The sequence below is a fragment of the Balaenoptera musculus genome, chromosome 15 (assembly GCF_009873245.2).
Source record: "Balaenoptera musculus isolate JJ_BM4_2016_0621 chromosome 15, mBalMus1.pri.v3, whole genome shotgun sequence".
NCBI lineage: Eukaryota > Metazoa > Chordata > Mammalia > Artiodactyla > Balaenopteridae > Balaenoptera > Balaenoptera musculus.
This window is the reverse complement of record NC_045799.1, coordinates 40,005,960-40,025,494: the sequence shown is the minus strand read 5'-3', so window position 1 is coordinate 40,025,494 and position 19,535 is coordinate 40,005,960. Positions and strand designations below refer to the sequence as shown.

The following is a 19,535-nucleotide window of genomic DNA, read 5'->3' as shown; positions in this document are numbered from 1 at the left end:
ATGTATGCAAAAGCTAAAGGAAGTCAGTGTCAGAGAAGGTTAAACTTTGCGAGGCTCCTCTAGAGACCGTCTAACCCAGAGTCCTCGTTTTACAGCTCTGAGATTTTCACTGATTTGCCTGATATCACACAGGCTAAGGAAGTGAGCACCCAGATCTTTTGACCTGTAGTTAAATGGGGTTTTATTCTATAAAATATACACATTATTCTGGATTATATTAAGCAGGTTCATGTGAAACTGTCAACTAGTTGAGTACATCTGCTTTCAGGATGAAGTCTGAGACCAAACTCTATTTTTAGAGCAGTAAACTACATTCCAAGCTTTAATGCTGCACACAAAGAATGCTCAGAATATTCTTATTCACAAGTTGTGTCTCCTTGAAAGACAGCTCTTGAAAGCAATGGGGAGGGAACTTCTGGGAAAAGGATGGGGGTTGGGGATAGTGTCTCGGGACTCAAGTCTTTAAGGAAAAAAAAAACCATAGTAGAAACAAAGCAATAAAAACCAACCAGACACACTTCCTCAGCAATTCTCTCTGGAATTGGTCATTTAAGGTCTATCACGTTTGTGCCAGTAAAAGAAAGCAGAGAGTGACTATTGTCACACCAGGTAAGAATTCACTATGTAAGGGCACAAGGTGTGCTCAGCCAACGTGCCACCTCCAGCACCAACTCTACACACCCCGAGTAGCGCAGTGATGATGCAGAAGACAAGCTGAGCCTGCAGCCAAATGGATCTGTGTTCTACAGAATATACACATCATTCTGGGTTGTTTTAAGGAAGTTCATGCGACACTGTTAAGAGATTGAAAAATATAAGTTACCTAGGACTCAACAATTTGAAAAATAAGGCAGAATTAACAAGAGAAGGGAAAATGGTAGGGAAAGGAATATCTGTCTCTTCGGATATTCATGGTAAGTTGTAAGATTGAGTGTGAGACACTCTTGTCCCGCTCTCCAGGAGGGAAATTGCCCTGCAAACAAGGTAGTCCTCCTGCTTTCCATATTCCTCTGAGTGCTGAATTCTGCAGTTTCATTCATGCAGCAGGATGCAGCAGACCCACCAGGCACGCAGCCCACACCTGACCGCTGTCGAGTTGCTGCTGCCCCCGACCATCTCTCTCTGAGAGAGGATAATGTGCATGTAGTTGTTGAGATGAATGAACAGATAATGTCACATCATATTATTTCTACATTTTGTGTCCGTCTTGGGAAATACATAGACTTTTATTTTCAGAGTTTTAAGGTTCACAATTTCAGTGTCACTTTGAGCGTTTGATTTATACAAATCTCTTCAAAAATTTATAACAGACTTACAAGCTATAATCAAAAACTACAAAACATAAAACTAAGGACTATAAAATGTCTAATTTGCCGTTTGCTCTCTTTCATTTCCCAAATCCTCATTAAAGAAAACAAAATCCTCTATTGGCTTAGCAAATATACAGAGCCCCTTCCATGGGCCAAGCCATCTTTTAGGTAATGAGGGAACAGCAACGAACGGATAAAACTCCTCGCCCTTGTGGAGCTTTTGTCCCAGTGGAGGAGACAGGCAATGAATGGGATAAAGGAGCAAAATGGATGGCTGGTTAGATATGGTAATGACATAGGAAACGTTGAGGCAGAGAGGGAGGTAGTGAAATTCAGGTGAGTGGCCAATGTAAACCTTCCCCCAAAGGCGGCTTTTGAGTAAAGATCTGGCAGAAATGAGCAAGTGGGCCACCTGGGCATTGGATGGAAGAGCTTTCTGGGCAGTGAGAACAGCACATGTAATGGCCTTGAGGCGGGAATATGCTGCGTGGTTGAGGAACAGCGAGGAGGCCAAGTGGAGATGGAGAGGAATGAGCCAAAGGAAAGGCAGGAGGATTTCAGCCAGAGAACGAATGCAGCCCACAGCATATGGGGCATTGTCAGGTTTTACTCTGTATCTATTATGGACTGAATTCTGTCCCCACCAAATTCTTATCTTAAAGCCCTAACCCCCACTGTGATTATATTTGGAGATGGGGCCTTTAAAGAGGTGATTATGGTCAAATGAAGTCATAAGGACAGGGCCCTAATCCAATAGGACGTCTTTATAAGAAGAAATGCCAGGGATTTGCACACACAGAGAACAGGCCATGTGACGACACTGGGGGAAGACAGCCATCTGTGAGCCACACAGAGAGGCCTCAGAAGAAACCAGCCCTACTGATGCCTTGATCTTGGACTTCCAGCCTCCAGAACTGTGGGAAAATAATTTTGTTATGGAAACCCTAGCAGACTAATATGCTGTGCTAACCCTCGATTATCTTTGAGAAGAGAACTTTCTGCTAAAGAGTAAAACTGATTTGAGCAAACTTAACTAGTTTAACTGACAACAATACTCATTTTGTGTCAGCCCAAAAGGAGCTACTCATCCTGCAGGTACTATATTTGACTTAAAACAGGTGAGCCTACAAATTAGTCATCCGAAACACAGCTAGCAAGTCAGTCCAGCCAGTTTTTTTTCATAGTGGCAGTTTAAAAGCAGCTCTCAGAATTCTTTTATTTTTGTCTTTTAAACATAGAAGAGTTCGCCTTTGGCTGGTGTGAATGAAGAAGATGCTGTACCTTCTTCTTCCATCCCTATTTTTTCCCCAAAGTGTGCTCCCTCTGTAATCTCTTACCATCTTCCTTCAAACAAAACTGCCTTCTTAACATCACAAAAAATGATGAGGGGAAAGCATTTGGCTGCTTTTGGAGGTTTATTATTCTGAACCCTGAAAAGGAAGAAAATGAATCAAGTGTTTATCCTTCCTTTCTTATATGCACTTTATTGTGGAATACCAAAAAGTTGAGAAGGTTCTATATAGAAGAATTCCAGCTATTAATGTATTGACAGTGATAGAATTAGGAAACCACCCGTTGGTAACTCTTGAAATAATGGGGTCTAGGCAATGATTATCAGTGGCTGCTAAAACTGTTGCAGAAGCTGATTGCAAGGTTGACAGGCAAGGAGACAGGAAACACAGCTTAAATTTGTCTCCCCATCTGGGGTTCAGTCAAAGTTTTATGAGTTAGGGGAGGAGGGTTGGTGTGCAGGAGCACTGGTGGGGCAGGTTTTTAATTTTTATTTATTTTTTCACATCTTTACTGGAGTATAATTGCTTTACAATGGTGTGTTAGTTTCTGCTGTATAACAAAGTGAATTAGCTATACATATACATATATCCCCATATCCCCTCCCTCTTGCATCTCCCTCCCACCCTCCCTATCCCACCCCTCTAGGTGGTCACAAAGCACCGAGCTGATCTCCCTGTGCTATGCGGCTGCTTCCCACTAGCTATCTATTTTACATTTGGTAGTTATGTCAATGCTACTCTCTCACTTCGTCCCAGCTTCCCCTTCCGGTGGGGCAGATTTTGATTGGAGAGCTTTGGAGCTTAGCCATTTATGGTAAGGTGTGGTAGATGGGCTTCAGCACCGGACCTTCCTGGACAGCAGACCCTTCACTTCTGAAAGGGCTCTGGAGTTCAGGTTCAGGTCAGGCCCTGGTTCTTTGGAGGGGGTGGGGGGAACAGCTTTGGTTCCAGGTTGTTTGAGGTTCAAATCTCCTCTACATGCTTCTGCTGCATGACTTGAGGTTTTGTTCTGTTGTCTCTGAAAAACAACTCAGTATCTTGTTAGAAACAGGATAGGCCCAGTCTGGGACTGATTCTGTGGTTACAAAACCATTAGGCAAAGGTTGATGGGAGGATCGGGCTGCCACCATCTGAACCCAATGGACCAATAATAGTAACCGCACTGAAAGATGATCACAGGTGTTAGGGCCGTCTGAGCACACAGCATAGGCAGAACACAGCCCCACCAGTGGGAAATTATTGCCGAAAATGCCCTTCTAAAGAAGGTAGCTGCGACTTTACTCTGGTGAGGGTATGCAAGGGTTGCCAGATTTTTCAAGAGTATCTAGAAATCAAGATCCTTGTATGCAATTTCCCCATTTTAAAATATTTTCTATTAATATTTTTAGAAGTTGGAAACACTGTGTGGCTCAAACCAAGCAAACTTGTCAGCTCTCCCTTACTCAGGCCCAACACTGCCCTCCAGTCCTATTTGCCGTCCAGTGCCATGGCCTCCGGAGAGCCTGCCCCACCTCCTTGATCCACATCCATGCTCGCCCTCTCTTGACTTCATTGGCATTTGTGGTTGGGTGTCTGTGATACTGTGATTTAGCATAAGAAGTACATATTTGTTCTTCCTCCAGGGTTCCTGACTCACCGCTCCCCAAACCCTTGGAATTTCCCAAGTGATAATAGCAATAGGAGCATCTTTTGTTATAATGTTTGTTCTCTAGTCCTCAGTTTCTGAAATCATTTCAGAGCCGTAAAGGTGAAATGGGTATCTTGTTACTCATAGCAAGCCCCTTTCAAGCACACCTGGGTTTATTTTAATGAGGTGACTTTTGGAAAACCCCAAGGTAACCTAAGCTTGGGGTCTAGTTACCAGGGGAAACAACTGTGTGACTAGAGGGTTGGAAATTTCAGCCCCACCCCCTGACCTATGGGGAGGGGAGAGGGACTAGAGATTGAGTTCAGTCACCAATGACCAGTAATGTAGTCAATCATACCTATGTAACAACGCCTCCATAAAAATCCCCCGAAACACAAGGTTCAGAGGGCTTCTGAGATGGCGAACGTGTGGAGATTTGGGGAGTGGTGCCTTCAGAGAAGGCATGGAAGCTCCAAGCCTCTTCCTACCTTCCTTGCCTATGCATCTCTTCTCTATCTGGCTGTTTCTAAATTATATCCTTTTACAATAATGTAAACTGTTTTCCTGAATTTCGTGAGCTGCTCTAGCAAATTAATCAAACCTGAGGAGGGGGTGGTGGGAACCTCTCATTTATAGCTAATTTATAGCCATGGGCCAGAAGTGCAGGTGACAGCCTGAACTTGCGATCGGTATCTGGCATGGTGGGGAGACAGTCTTGTGGGACTGAGCTCTTGACCTGTGGGCTCTATCTCCTGGTAGACGGTGTCAGGACTGAGTTAAATTGTAGGACACCCAATCAGTACCCACAGAGTTAATTGCTTGGTAGTGTTGGAAAACACACATTGGAGTGTTATACCCTCTGAGTGTATGGTCACGTGCCTTTGTTAATGGTTTTCTAGTCATCTCATATGGCCTTACTTGTCTTCCCAACAACATGACATGTTCTTAGAAGGTAATTTGCTAGTATTCGACCAGTTTGGTTTTCTCTGTAGCACCCAGGCATGCTGAGCTGATTGTTTTTGAGCCATCGAAGATTAATGATACAGCAAGCAGGTATATACAAAGCCCTTAGTAGTCAGTAAATACTCAGCAATTGTTAATTATTGTATCAGTGAGAGCAAAACAGCAGCATCAAAAATATTGGCCTAAAAATGTCCATTTTCTTCAACCTTACCTTTTAGCATGCAGCTAATTTTTCATTAAAATATCTCATTCTATTTTTGAAGACTATCAAACATTTCAAATAGAATTACCCAATTCCGGGACATCAAATAATGTGTAATAGATATTGTGCTGCATAATGTTTTGTGCTATGGCTATATGTCTGTTTGAATCATAAGAATCTGATGTGTTGACACGTGCTCTCATTGCATGCAGCCTGTCAACCTGACGACAAATGCTCTTACAGTAAGTCCCCTACATACGAATGAGTTCTGTTCCGAGAGTGAGTTCGTAAAGTCCACCTTGTTCTTAAGTCCAAAAAAGTTAGCCTAGGTACCCAACTAACACAATCGGCTAGATAGTACTGTACTATAATAGGTTTATAATACTTTTCACACAAATAACATAAAAAAACACAAAAAATAAAGAAAACATTTTTAATCTTACAGTATGGTACATTGAAAAGTACAGTAGTACAGTACAACAGCTGGCATACAGGGGCTGGCATCGAGTGAACAGGCAAGAAGAGTTACTGACTGGAGGAGGGAGAGGAGGTGGAAGATGGTAGAGCTGAAGGATCATCAGCAATAGGAGATGGAGGGCAAGCTGCAATTTCACTCACGCCTGACATTAGTGCCACAGGTTCTTGTTCCTTTCTGGGTTCAATTCTATCTACCCTCTTGAAAAAACGATCCAGTAACGTCTGGGTAGTAGCTCTTTTTTTCTCGTCATAGAAGACACAGAGGCACTGGATTGCATTCTGAACGGCTGCTGCAGCCTTCTTGTACCATTCTACGTTCAGGTCCTGTGCCTCAAAAACTAACAGTGCCTCCTCAAATAAACAAAATCCCCTTGCCATTTCCTGCATTGTGTATCTCTTTGGTTCGCCAGAAGCATTGCCATCAAACAACAGAGTTAGCCTATCCTTTGCTGCTTTATAGCTTGGAATCAACTTTTCCTCCTTACTGATGTAACTTCGGTCTGGCATCCTCTTGCAGTACAGTCCTGTCTCATCCACATTAAAAACCTGCTCAGGTAGATACATGCCTTCATCAATAATTTCTCAAAGCGTTTCAGGAAATTCCCAGGCAGCTACCGGGCAGCTACCCTATATGCACTTGCTGCCTCTCCACTTACTTTTACGTTGTGAAGGTTGGCTCTAGCCTTGAACCGATGAAACCAGCCATGGTTGGCATTAAAAGATGCGCCCTCTGATTCTTCACCATGTTTCTCCTTCAAGTCTTCATAAAGGCTTTTGGCTTTCTCTTGAATCAACATTAAGCTGAGCGGGACTCGACTCTGATGCTGATCCTGCATCCACACACTGAGAAGTTTCTCCATCTCCTCCATCACTTTTCCACGCTTCTTCGATATTATTGTTGACATCATCGGCACAGCAGACTTCACATGTTCCATGATCTTGTCCTCATTCTTCAGAATCGTGCCGATGGTTGAATGATTCATGTTATAAGAATGAGCGACGTCTACCATCTTTTCGCCTCGCTCCACTCTCAATTATTTTCACTTTTGTTTCCATTGTTATCGCTTGGAGCTTCTTAGCAGTACGAGCTACATCACCGCTGCTTTTACGCTTGCTTCTGGACATCCTGGGCTTGAAATAAAGATACTGTACTACAGTACTCTATACAGTACTGTACAGTAAAGTACACAAAAACACAACCACTTGTAGAGGATGCACGCATGTGACAAAATACGCCAGACGCATGAACTAACTTATGTGATTACATGTGAACAGACGTTCGCATCTTTGAAAGTTCACAACTTGAAGGTTCATATGTAGGGGACTTACTGTATAGCTATTTTAGAGGTGGGGTCCCGAAAAGTTAAGTAACCAGCAGAGGTTACATAGCTAGTAAGTGCAGAGGCCCGGATGGAATCGTTGTTAAAGATAACTCCAGCTGCTGTAACAAGCAAACCCCAGAATATATGTGTATAGTTGTTCAAACACAATAAGAAGCATGTTTCTCATTCACATAAAATACAAATTGGGGTTTCTGATTGGCAGAGGGCTCTTATCCAAATTATGATTCAGGGTCCCAAGCTCCTTACATCACCTAGGCCTCAGGTCATCAGAGAAAGCGCATGGAGAATGGTTTGTAATATTTTCTGCCGGGCCTGGTAGTGGCACACATCACTTCATGTGCTATTTCTCATTAGTTCCAAATTCCAATACAAGTACACTGCTACTTAAATGGTTTTAAAGACACCTTGTTAAGGTCTTATGCTTGTAGGACACCCTAGAGTCTGCACAGTCCTTACACACCCAATATAAAATACTTTATTGCACTTTTAAATGCTGGCATACAAGTTCATCGTAGACAGTGGTGAACTGTCCACAGACATTTTTAGGCTCAAGGAATTCAAACCCACTTCTCCAAAAGAACTTTTAGAGATAAACACTCATATAAAATATTCTCTTAAACAGCCCCCACTGTTTATAATATGATTTGATGCTCCATTGAAATTTCCACAGAAAGCTTCAAATACATCTTGGCTCAAACTTTTTCAGGCCAAGGTTACTTATTTTCCGATGAGTCAGAAGACCATGTTGATTGATGAAACTGGTGAAGTGTTGACATACATTTGGACGGTTAACCATTCTATTCCCCTCAACACCAAAATCATGCCAGTGTGTTTTGTAATTGCAAAATCCCCCTTGACTAGATGATAATTTAGGGAAGCAGTAATCCTGAGAAGTTAATCTTAACAACTTGTTTGTCTGGTTGAGCATTTCTGTCTTATGTAAACCGCTCAATTTATACAAATCTCAATGTATTTTTGAAGTATTTTGCCCATGTACCCTTAATAAATATCTCAAGACCTTTGTCATCTTTTCCAGTTCTTTTTTCTTTTCCTTCCTAACTCTCCTTGACACTTTGTGGTTTAGCTCAGTTTATTTAGATGTTTTTCTGTCATAAACTTGGTGGGGATAGGAGTGTTAGAGGTAAGTTTGGATTGGCCATCTGTGTTTTTGTAAATCTCAGAGGATTGCTATCAAGTCCCCTGGTCTGTGGGACAGCAGTTTCTTCCTTCTAGTCCTGGGTCTTTTTCATGCTCAGCAGAAAAATCAGTTGCTTTAAGACTGACATCCCCCTGGTCAAGTTGCAGGCTGTCTGCTTGGACATATGGTCGCTCTTTGATCTTTTAACAATTAATTTATTCTCTGTTGCCTCTGGTGCCTGGACCACCAGGCCTACCAGGAAGTCTCATTGTATTCTCTCTGAATCTCTGGGAAACGTGAGGATGGAGTTTCCTATGAGCTTCACTTTTAGGGACAGATATCTTAAGTAACCTGATTGGAAATTTTCAACCTATGTGTGAACAGAACCTGGTGTTAATGCTTCTCCATTGGGGTCTGCATGGATTCATTCCTAGCTAACCCCTTCTCTTAATGCCATCTTATAGCATACAGTTCTGGACCAGGAAGAAAATGGTCATTTCTGCTTTCTTCTTTTTTTTTTTTTTTTAATTGTGCTAAAATATACATAACATAGAATTTACTATTTTAACCATTTTGGGTGTACTATGCAGTGGCATTTAGTACATTCACATTGTTGTGCAACCATCACCACCATCCATCTCCAGAACTTTTCACCTTCTCAAACTGAGACTGTGTGCCTATTAAGTAATGACTCCATAATTCTACCTACCCCCAGCCCCTGGCAACCGCCATTCTGCTTCCTGTCCTGTGAATTTGACTTCTGGGTACCTCATATAAGTGGAATCCTGCAATATTTGTCCTTTTGTGTCTGGCTTATTTCATTGAGCTTAGTATCTTCAAAGTTGATCCATGTTGTACCATGTGTCAGAATGTCATTTCTTTTTAAAGCTGAATAATATACCACTGTATGTATAGACCATGTTTTGTTTATTTATCTGTTGATGGACATTTGGGTTGCTTCTACTTTTTGGCTATTGTGAATAATGCTGCAATGAGCATTGTGTACAAAAATATGAGTCCCTGCTTTTACTTGTTTTGGGTATATACCCTGAAGTGGAATTGTTGGATCGTATGATAATTCTATGTTTAATTTTTTGAGGAACCACCATATTGTTTTCTACATTCTTGATCCCTGTCCTGTCCTAGCCTTGTGACTGTTTCATGGCTGAGGAGGGTGAGATGAGAGATGAGATAGACTAAGGGGCTTCTCCTCTCTCAGGGATTGTCTTTGTTTAGAACTTTTTTTAATTATTATTCGATGAATGATGCCTGAGGAAAAAATTCTTTGACCTCATGTTAATGAATCCCTGAAAGAATAAAAGGGCCCCATCAACACTGAGCCCTGGGAGTTGTGAATCTGAGTGTTTTGTGCCTGATGTGACAAGGGCTGCTGGGTAGCAGAATCAAACAACACGTTCTCTTCAAACTTCTCCCGCTAGGTTAATAGGACATCACAAGAAATGAAAGATCCACAAGTGTGTCTTACTGTGGACTTCTCAGGTATAATATATCCGTACTTATAAAATGTAATAAGATGTACTAAACAGCCTTCAGATGCAATAACAAGGCCAGATTCTGGGACAGGGTGCGCAGAGGCATGAGCCTGGTGACCAAACTCAGTGATACTCACCTCCCAGGAGATGACACATGGACTGCCTTGCCCAGCTCTCCACCCCAAAGTTGACGGGCCTCCCTCCTGGAGGTTACAGGTGGCTTCCTGCCTTGCACACAGAAACACTAAGTACCCAGAGAACATTTTCTGTTCTCCAGAGCTTTCCAAATTGCTGACTTATGTAAGCTCCTCTAATGGGACTTGTGCAGTGAGACCCAAGAACAGTACCCACCATCAAACTAAAACCAGGTAGCTTACCTGTTGCTCCATCTAAAGCATATGCTTGCTTTATTTTTGGTTGCGTGAGAGGATGTCAGACCCACCCCAGGCTTGGCCACCTCACCAGCTGCATCCAGCAAGTTTGCTCTGGGACTTGAACTCCCTTGGGTTCAGCCCTCAGGAAAAGCTTGTGTGGAGAAGCAGAATCAGAGAGGATTACCTGAAGGATATACAGTCTCTCTGTTCTTCTTAGAAACTCCGACATTTATCTATCCCCGGATTAAGCCAGATCATCAAAAAAAGGAATTCCTGGCTGACGTGGTCCTGACCCCTTGTGGAAGAGCTTTTCCTGCTGGTCTCCTTTGAGTGATGCTGTAATGCTCAGCCCTATAAAACTCCTTGTTGTACAACCGCTGTCTTCACTCATCCACTATACACGGTACCTGCTGTGGGTGAAGCCCTGCAAGAGGAATGGCTCCTTGGACTCTGTGCCGGGAACGGTTTTCTCCTTTGAGCGGTTGGTTTGTGTGATCCCGTTATACCATGTGGACCCCTGTCTGGTCTTGGCCACTGGGAAGCTCTGAGACAGGGCAGCCGTCTGCCTCCAGCACGGGGACAGAACTCAGGCTAGATTTTGTGTGTTGACTCACGCCTGTCTTTAACTCATTTTTGTAAGTTCTTCTTTTTCTTTTTTTTTTTTTCATTGCCTCACTTACTTGAGGTTGTTGAGTGATCTGATTTTTGTAAGCTATTTAAATCCTTTAAGGAGTAAATTGAGGGAATAAACATGAATCGGGTATTCTTAGTTGCTCTGAATGTTTAGAGGACAAAATGTATATCAACTGGTAGTTTTCAGGTAACTGGAATATGCTCAATACAGTTGGCCTTAAAACCACTCTTGTTCTGAGTGTGAGTAAACTGTAAGCTCTGTGCTCCTGGGGGCCTGGGCTGTCCCGGTCTCTATCTCCAGCTACCAGTGCTGTGTTTGGCAGGTAGTAGGTACTCAGTTAATATCCCCTGAGATTTGGACGAACAGATTTGCACCTGAGTTACCCGCCAGCACAGCCTGTAGATGCTCAGAAGCAAAGAGAAGCCAAGATGCTCTGGTGTTTTCTCCGCCTTTGTCACACGTCAGGGGGACACAGCTGGCACCTCTAACAGTCTTCCGTCTCCTCCTCTGCAGACTCACATTTCCAGACTCCCTCCCGGTGCGGTAGCCGGACAGTCCGTGGCGATTGAAGGTGGGGTCTGCCGCCTGGAGAGCCCAGTGAGCTGAATCTTCAGGCTGAACACAGAGCATCTGAGCGGCATTTCAGAACCCGAGCTTCGCAGGGTTTTAACCGAAGTTGGATGTTTTATCTCCCTCGTTTTATAATTCCTGTCGCAGCCTCGTGCATCGCTTGCGACACTAGTGCTGCTGTAGTTAGCGCTTGGTGACACGCGCGTCTTGGGCAGATGAGCGGGACTCTGTGTGTGCGTGTGTGCGTGCGTGTGCGTGTGTGTGCGTGCCCGTGCGCACGCGCAGTGTGTATGCTTGCTTCTCCTTCGATGAAATAGAAACTCCTCCTTATTGTGTAACCTCAGACCAGGAATGATTAAATCATCTTCCCAAAATGTGTGCTTTAATTGTTTACAAGTAAAACCTAAAGTTGCAGGAAACATTGTTGATTTCACAAAGAGGTACCAACTGTCTTTGATATAATGTGTCGGAACTGCAGAGTAAATCTGCTTGTTGAAATGACTGACAGTGGTCATGCTCCATTTGATAACAGTGCTAGTAACAAAGTGTTTTTATTTGTTAGCCAGTTTAAGTGGATCCTATGGTAACTTAAACTGTTGTTCTCATCCCTCATATGGGGCATTTTTCTTTAACAAAGAATGGTTTCAGTGAAACAATCTAGCAGAGAATTAAGGTCAGAACCTTTTTAAGTAATAGTCTTATTGATAAAGTTTGTACTTCTTTCCTCAAGCTTTTCTAAGCTTAAATACTACATAGCTTCGAGCTGTGTGTACTATATTATGAAAGAATATGTAAAGAGAACATACAGTAATGCACAGTCCTTAATTTGTGTATAATGGAATGTTATTTACAATGTAACACTGTAAATAAGAAAGCAAAATTTATGGGAAAATTCAATATTATCTTTGTTTCTTGTTTAAATATATTTTTAAGATAAAGGCACAAAAATAAAAGAAACATATTACTGGGTATAGTGTGTGACTCCTCTTCTCAGACTAATAAATTATCTTTTGAATCGTAGATTGGAGAGCCGTTTTTTGTTTGTAAAAAGTTACTTCTTCCGGAAATCATACCTTTATGCCTCTTGCTGTGGTTCTGAGTATTCAAAATTCAGTTTCATCTCTGTGTAATTAGGCTGGACACCAGCAAGACGGAAGATGAACTTAGTACATGATTGAATGGTCAATACAGAAGTCCCTAAAATTTTCATTGTAATTTGATAAAAAATAACCAAGGGAAGGAATAAGAACACTTTGCTTTGAGAAATGCAGTGGCATTCAGTGGCAGCTGAAAAGTCAATGGTTTCAGTTGATAAATTGCTTCTAAATGTTATATTTAGTGATTCTGGAGCCACATAAGAAAACCAAGACTTTCCTTTTGATTTTACATGTAAGAAGTAGCTATTAAGAAGATACTAAAGATAGACTCACTCAGGGGGAGGAAGTTCCCTGCACCATATAATCATGGCTCTGGGCGGTAACTGATAAAGCCCCAGATGAAATTATACACTTGACATGGATGTATGGGCAAATTATAAAGGAAAGACAACCAAAATGGAGTGGGTGTAAATATGAATGCTTTGGGAGTTGCTGACTTATATTCCTCGTACAGGCAATTACATTTGTCTCGCTGTGTTCTCGTAGACAGGTTGGTGCCGTGGTATCTGTTTCTCATTCTTAATGAGGCTGAGAACTTAGTAAGAGATGGGCTGGCTGGTGGGGAGCCTTTGGCTTCAAAAGCTTTCAAAGACCTGTTACCTGTTGGCAGGGTCTTTTCAGGAACTGGATTGGATCACATAAAACTATCAGGACACTTTGGAGTCTGAAAATCATCTGACCTATTTCACCAGGAATGCCATTTCTTTCATCTCCTTTTGACTTTATTCTGTTCATATTTAAAAGTTTGGGCTTGTTAAACACCCCTTTTATGAAGAGATTAAAATGGTCAGTATAAAAGAACACAGCCCCTCCAAAAACAGTTTGTTAGGACTTTAGTCTCCAATTTCTAATTTTTTTTTAATTTAAGGAATATTATGAAACCAGGAGGAAAAAAAAGTCGAAGGGTCATGGAGGCAAGAAATCTTAATTATAAGATCAGATGTTAAAGAAGAGATACTGGAACCAGAAGGTATTGACAGATATAAAATCAACTTCGTTTCACACAAAAGTAGGAAAGATAGAAACAGATAAGAATGTAACCTCATTCCCTAGTCTGGCCTGTATCACCAAGACTCTGAAGCTGTGTTTGAAGGTGCCCATTTTTAATGTGGATGATCCTAACTATAGGCCTGTATTCTATTTCATTTTAAGGCCTGAGCGTTGGATGTTTGGTTCTCTTGGGTACAGTTAAGCCTGGCCTGGATTCCTCAAGGCTGTCACTGTGATCCTGCTCTGAGTTTGGAAACAGGGATGTCTTCCGCACTTGGTGAGGAGGCGGAGGGTGTGTGCTCTACCCTAAGGAGTCCCTGTGCTGACTGACAGGTGTGGCAGCCTTATCTGGGCTCTGTCCTCGCTTGTCACCTCTGCCACCTCTCCCTGCTTCCTGTGTGTCTGCCTGTGGCGGGCCCTTTCTTATCGTCTAAATGCCTCTTCTAAATGTGAACTTGAACGCAGATGCCAATGTCTGTTAGAACTGTGTACGAAGAACGTATAAACAAGCCCCTGATGCTAGTCTGAGATGCTTGTCTGTGAGCAAAATGGATGAGTTTCAGTTTATAGACGTGAGGACATCTCTTTTGGTTGCTCAAAAGCCTTTTGTGCCGAATTCTTCATCTTCTCCCATGTTTGAGAGTGATGTTCACACCAGTTACCTGAAATAAGTAAGGTTACTCTGTTGTAACAGATGGAGGGTGTGAGGGAAGGAAGAAAGGAAGATTTAGAAAAGTGCTGGAACTATTCTCATATCTTGAAATTATATTTAATTATTGTGAATTTAAAAAAATCTGGTCATGGTTATAAAAGCAATCCATGCTTATTACAAAAACTTAGAAAATAAAAGCAAGAAAAAATTTAACTCATAACCCCACTTCCCTAGAGACAACAGTTATTAACACTTTAGCTTGTAACCTTTAGCGTCTATTCTTTTTTTTTTCTTTTTTGGCCAAGCCGGGAGGCTTGTGGGATCTTAGTTCCCCGACCAGGGATCAAACTCATGCCCCCTGCAATGGAAGCGTGGAGTCTAAACCACTGGACCACCAGGGAAGTCCCTTAGCTTCTATTCTTAAAGACTCTTCTCATATATAAATTTTCTGTGCTTTTAACACAAAAATGGGATTGTATTGAACCCCCAAGTGGGGTTATATAACCTTCAGTTTTCACTTAATAATGTCATGGAAAGCTGTCCAAACCTATAGGGTTACACATACACCTCATTTACTGCTTCCCCATACAATGCTGGTTTAGCTAATTCATATATGGATATGAATACATATATTTTATCCTAAAACTTTTATAAATTGATCACAGTACTGACAGTACATTTTCAGCATTCATTCTCTGAGGCCACAGGTCCATGCAATGAGCACTGAGGTAAGGTCTTAGCCAACTCAGCAGGTGTCCCGGGACAGATCACTGTCATTGCCCATGGATCTTCTGTTTCACAGAGCCCCAGACAACTTTTACAGGCTCACATCTGCACCTCTGTGCCCGAGGACTTTCTCTGGAACCGTGGAAAGCTGCTCTGTCCCTGCACACAGCGGGCCAGAAGTCCAGGGAACCAGCGCCCCCAGAAGCAGCTCTCAACAAGTGATGAACAGAAGTTGGTGTATAAATGTACAAGGAGCTCCCTTGCTCCTTGGGTGGGGTAATTCCGAGGCATGTGTTTCACACTGTTTTTGAGAGATTTTAAACTTCAGTTGCCCCCTGTGGTCACTGACTTATAAATACACCTTGTATTGGCTTTCTTCCCTTCCCTGTACACTTCCCCACCCCCAACCTGTGTTTCCTGGAATCATCTCCCAGATGGACTACTTGCTCTCGACTCCTTGTCTTGGGATTGCTGCTGAGGAACTTGAAACTAAGCTTCATTCTGTTCCATATGCTTTTGGTCATGAAGCCTCGGAGGGCCTTCATACTCTCCCCTGCAGAGGGTAGACTCACTGGTCTGCTAATGCACCCGCTGCCACCCCCCCACCCCGGGGACTCTCCTCCTGCCTGTGCTCCTCATGAGCTGTCTTCATCCGTAACATCCGGTGGACATTCTCCAGGTGATAAGGCTGGTAGTACCACGAAGGTGGACGTTTATGACTAAGTCAGTGCTGACAGTCATCAGACCCCTGAAGGTGGGAGAAAGCTTTTAAGGAGGTGGGAATGAACAGAAGCTGAACAGCAGCAGGTCGTCATGGGTTGATGGACGCCTTGGGGAGATGGCCTGGAATTGTGTTAATGGTAACTGGAAGAAACCATGGCCAGAGGTGCGTTATGACTTGAAGAGACCAAAGCAGTGTTGTCAGCGTCCCTGTGTTGTGAACACATCTACATGTTGACCAGGCTATAACAACCTCATATGACACCTGTTTCCAGGATGCCATCTCTCAAGCCTGGATATCCTTAACATAATTTTATGGTTAAATTTCTTTTTCACATTTCTTTTTTTTTAATTGAGGTATAGTTGATTTACAATGTTGTGTTAGTTTCAGGTGTACAGCACAGTGATTCAGGTACACATATATTCTTTTTCAGTTTCTGTTCCCTTACAGGTTATTACAAAATATTGAGTATAGTTCCCTGTGCTATACAGTAGGTCCTTGTTGATAATCTATTTTATATATAGTAGTGTGAATCCGTTCATCCCAAACTCCTAATTTATCCCTCACCTTCCTTTCCCCTTTGGTATATGATTAAATTTTTAAGCATTGCCTCCTAACATTTTTCTTAAAACAAAATGTTTATTAAGTCAAACCCATCAACTTTACTCTGACATAAACCCTATAATTGCTCAACATTGTGAATCCCTTTGTGCCGTGATGCCTCATCTCCTTGCCCTGCTTAGGGTTGCAGTGGTGGGTCACGGGGTGGAGGATCTACAGAGGGATGAGGGATGGAAGCCACTCCTCCCTCCCAGGAACTGGCCCAAGAAAAGGTTGAACCCAGAAGATAAGCCTTTGTGTGTACGGTGAATTTAACTTTAGCTGGTAAATGTGGGAAGGAGGTGTGGGTGGGTGAATGTCGTGGGCTACAGGTAGGAGTGAGTGAGCGGGAGGTTGGCAACATACAAGCAATCCTTTTACATTAATATTTATTCTGGGAGAGTTAGAATTCTTAAGCAATACATTGCCTTTCCCCAACACTTCATTTGCGGAAAATTCACAAGGTATTAGCCCAGATGTGTATCATCAGAGACCCACAGGCTAACCAAATTGACCAGGCAGTTTTTCTTTTCCCACACGCTGCTGTCTCTGAAGTGTACGGCCACAGGAAGGATTACATCGAAAACTGGCAAGGGCCGTCCTCCAAGGCTGCACACTCAGCTTTCAGAAGCCCATCAGCCAAGCCCAGGGCGGTTCTTCGTGACCAGTTGTGGAAAGCGGGAGGGAAAGCAAGCACCGTGGTTTTTCCTTTACATGGTAGAGTCGTTGAAGCCCTGAAACCACAGTGGCAAAGCCAGAAAAACTGGACGAGGGTTTCTCTACCTCAAACTGCCATGGGGGTTTCACTGATTGTCAACAGAGCTTCAGAAGCTGGAAAGAAAAGAATCTAAACAATTTCTTTACCCTCTGCTGTGGCTATTATCTTGAAGATCCAAAGAGTTTCTCCTAAAATGGCCTTTTCTCACCTTGGAAAATCCAGCAGTGCTTCAGAGATAGAGGATATTGTTCTTCTACTCTATTAAGAAAAAACAAATGTTCTTTTCCATTTAGAAGTAGTAAGATTTTAATCTTTCCACCCAAGATTTCCCCGCAAACCTGTTAACTAGCTGCCTACTCCATCTAGCTAATGCTCACTCTGTTCTTCTGGATACTCAGACCAAAATTCTTGGGTTCTTTTTTTCACGTATCACAGAATAACAAACCGCCCCAAACCTGAGCAGCTATGACAACAACTGTTTTATTTGCTCACAACTCTGTCAGTGAGACTTGGCTTCTCTGAGTGGTTTTCCTGCTGCTCTCACTGGTAGTCACTGGTGTGCTGAACTTAGTTAGAGGGCGAACTGGGGGCTGGGCCAACTGAACTTCCTTCCCTCGTGTCAGCTCAAGGCCTCTCCTTCGGCATGAGGCCTCTCAACATGTTCCTTTCAAGACATGCTGCATCCAGGTTCCCAGCAACACAAAAGCAGATGCTTATTATTATTTTTTTTAAATATTGAGCTGTATGAGCTGTTTATATATTTTGGAGATTAATTCTTTGTCCGATGATTCGTTTGCAAATATTTTCTCCCCATTCTGAGGGTTGTCTTTTCGTCTTGTTTATGGTTTCCTTTGCTGTGCAAAAGCTTTTAGGTTTCATTAGGTCCCATTTGTTTATTTTTGTTTTTATTTCCATTACTCTATGAGGTGGACCAAAAAAGATCTTGCTGTGATTTATGTCAAAGAGTGTTCTTCCTATGTTTTCCTCTAAGAGTTTTATAGTGTCCGGTCTTACATTTAGGTCTCTAAGCCATTTTGAGTTTATTTTTGTGTATGGTGTTAGGGAGTGTTCTAATTTCATTCTTTTACATGTAGCTGTCCAGTTTTCCCAGCACCACTTATTGAAGAGACTGTCTTTTCTCCATTGTATATCCTTGTCTCCTTTGTCATAGATTAGTTGACCATAGGTGCGTGGGTTTATCTCTGGGCTTTCTATCCTGTTTCATTGATCTATATTTCTGTTTTTGTGCCAGTACCGTATACCGTATTGTCTTGATTACTGTAGCTTTGTAGTGTAGTCTGAAGTCAGGGACTCTAATTCCTCCAGCTCCGTTGTTTTCCCTCAAGACTGCTTTGTCTATTCGGGGTCGTTTGTGTCTCCATACAAATTTTAAGATTTTTTGTTCTAGTTCTGTGAAAAATGCCATTGGTAATTTGATAGGGATTGCATTGAATCTGTAGATTGCTTTGGGTAGTATAGTCATTTTCATACTATTGATTCTTCCTATCCAAGAAAATGGTATATCTCCATCTGTTTATGTCATCTTTAATTTCTTTCATCAGTGTCTTATAGTTTTCTGCATACAGGTCTTTTGTCTCCCTAGGTAGGTTTATTCCTAGGTATTTTATTCTTTCTGTTACAATGGTAAATGGGAGTATTTCCTTAATTTCTCTTTCAGATTTTTCATCATTAGTGTATAGGAATGCAAAAGATTTTTGTGCATTAATTTTGTATCCTGCAACTTTACCAAATTCATTGATTAGCTCTAGTAGTTCTCTGGTGGCATCTTTGGGATAATCTATGTATAGTATCATGTCATCCACAAACAGTGACAGTTTTACTTCTTCTTTTCCAGTTTGTATTCCTTTTATTTCTTTTTCTTCTCTGATTGCCATGGCTAGGACTTCCAAAACTATGTTGAATAATAGTGGTGAGATTGGACATCCTTGTTTGCTCCTGATCTTAGAGGAAATGATTTCAGTTTTTCACCATTGAGAATGATCTTTGCTGTGGGTATATTGTATATGGCCTTTGTTATGTTGAGGTAGGTTCCCTCCATGCCCACTTTTTGGAGAGTTCTTATCATAAATGGGTGTTGAATTTTGTCAAAAGCTTTATCTGCATCTATTGAGATGATCATATGGTTTTTATTCTTCAGTTTGTTAATATGGTATATCACATTGATTGATTTGCATATATTGAAGAATCCTTGCATCCCTGGGATAAATCCCACTTGATCATGGTGTATGATCCTTTTAATGTGTTGTTGGATTCTGTTTGCTAGTATTTTGTTGAGGATTTTTGCATCTATATTCATCATTGATATTGGTCTGTAATTTTCTTTTTTTGTAGTATTTTTGTCTTGTTTTGGTATCAGGGTGATGGTGGCCTCGTAGAATGAGTTTGGGAGTGTTCCTTCCTTCACAGTTCTTTGGAAGAGTTTGAGAAGGATGGGTGTTAGCTCTTCTCTAAATGTTTGGTAGAATTCACCTGTGAAGCCATCTGGTCCTGGGCTTTTGTTTGTTGGAAGATTTTTAATCACAGTTTC

General features: G+C 42.0%; 1 protein-coding gene across 6 annotated transcripts in view; it reads left to right on the top strand.

The window, feature by feature from the left end:
• Window positions 1-19,535, top strand: part of TASP1 (taspase 1) — a 316,660-nt gene that overhangs the window by 228,060 nt on the left and 69,065 nt on the right. For 5 of the 6 annotated variants that reach the window (XM_036827380.1, XM_036827375.1, XM_036827378.1 and 2 more), the window contains one exon: window positions 11,367-12,443. The exons of the other annotated variant lie outside the window; for it this stretch is intronic. In XM_036827380.1, coding sequence (XP_036683275.1) covers window positions 11,367-11,459 — 93 coding nt within the window. In that variant the 3' untranslated portion in view covers window positions 11,460-12,443. Of the gene's footprint in view, window positions 1-11,366; window positions 12,444-19,535 lie in introns of those variants that run through there. 6 annotated transcript variants of the gene reach the window in all.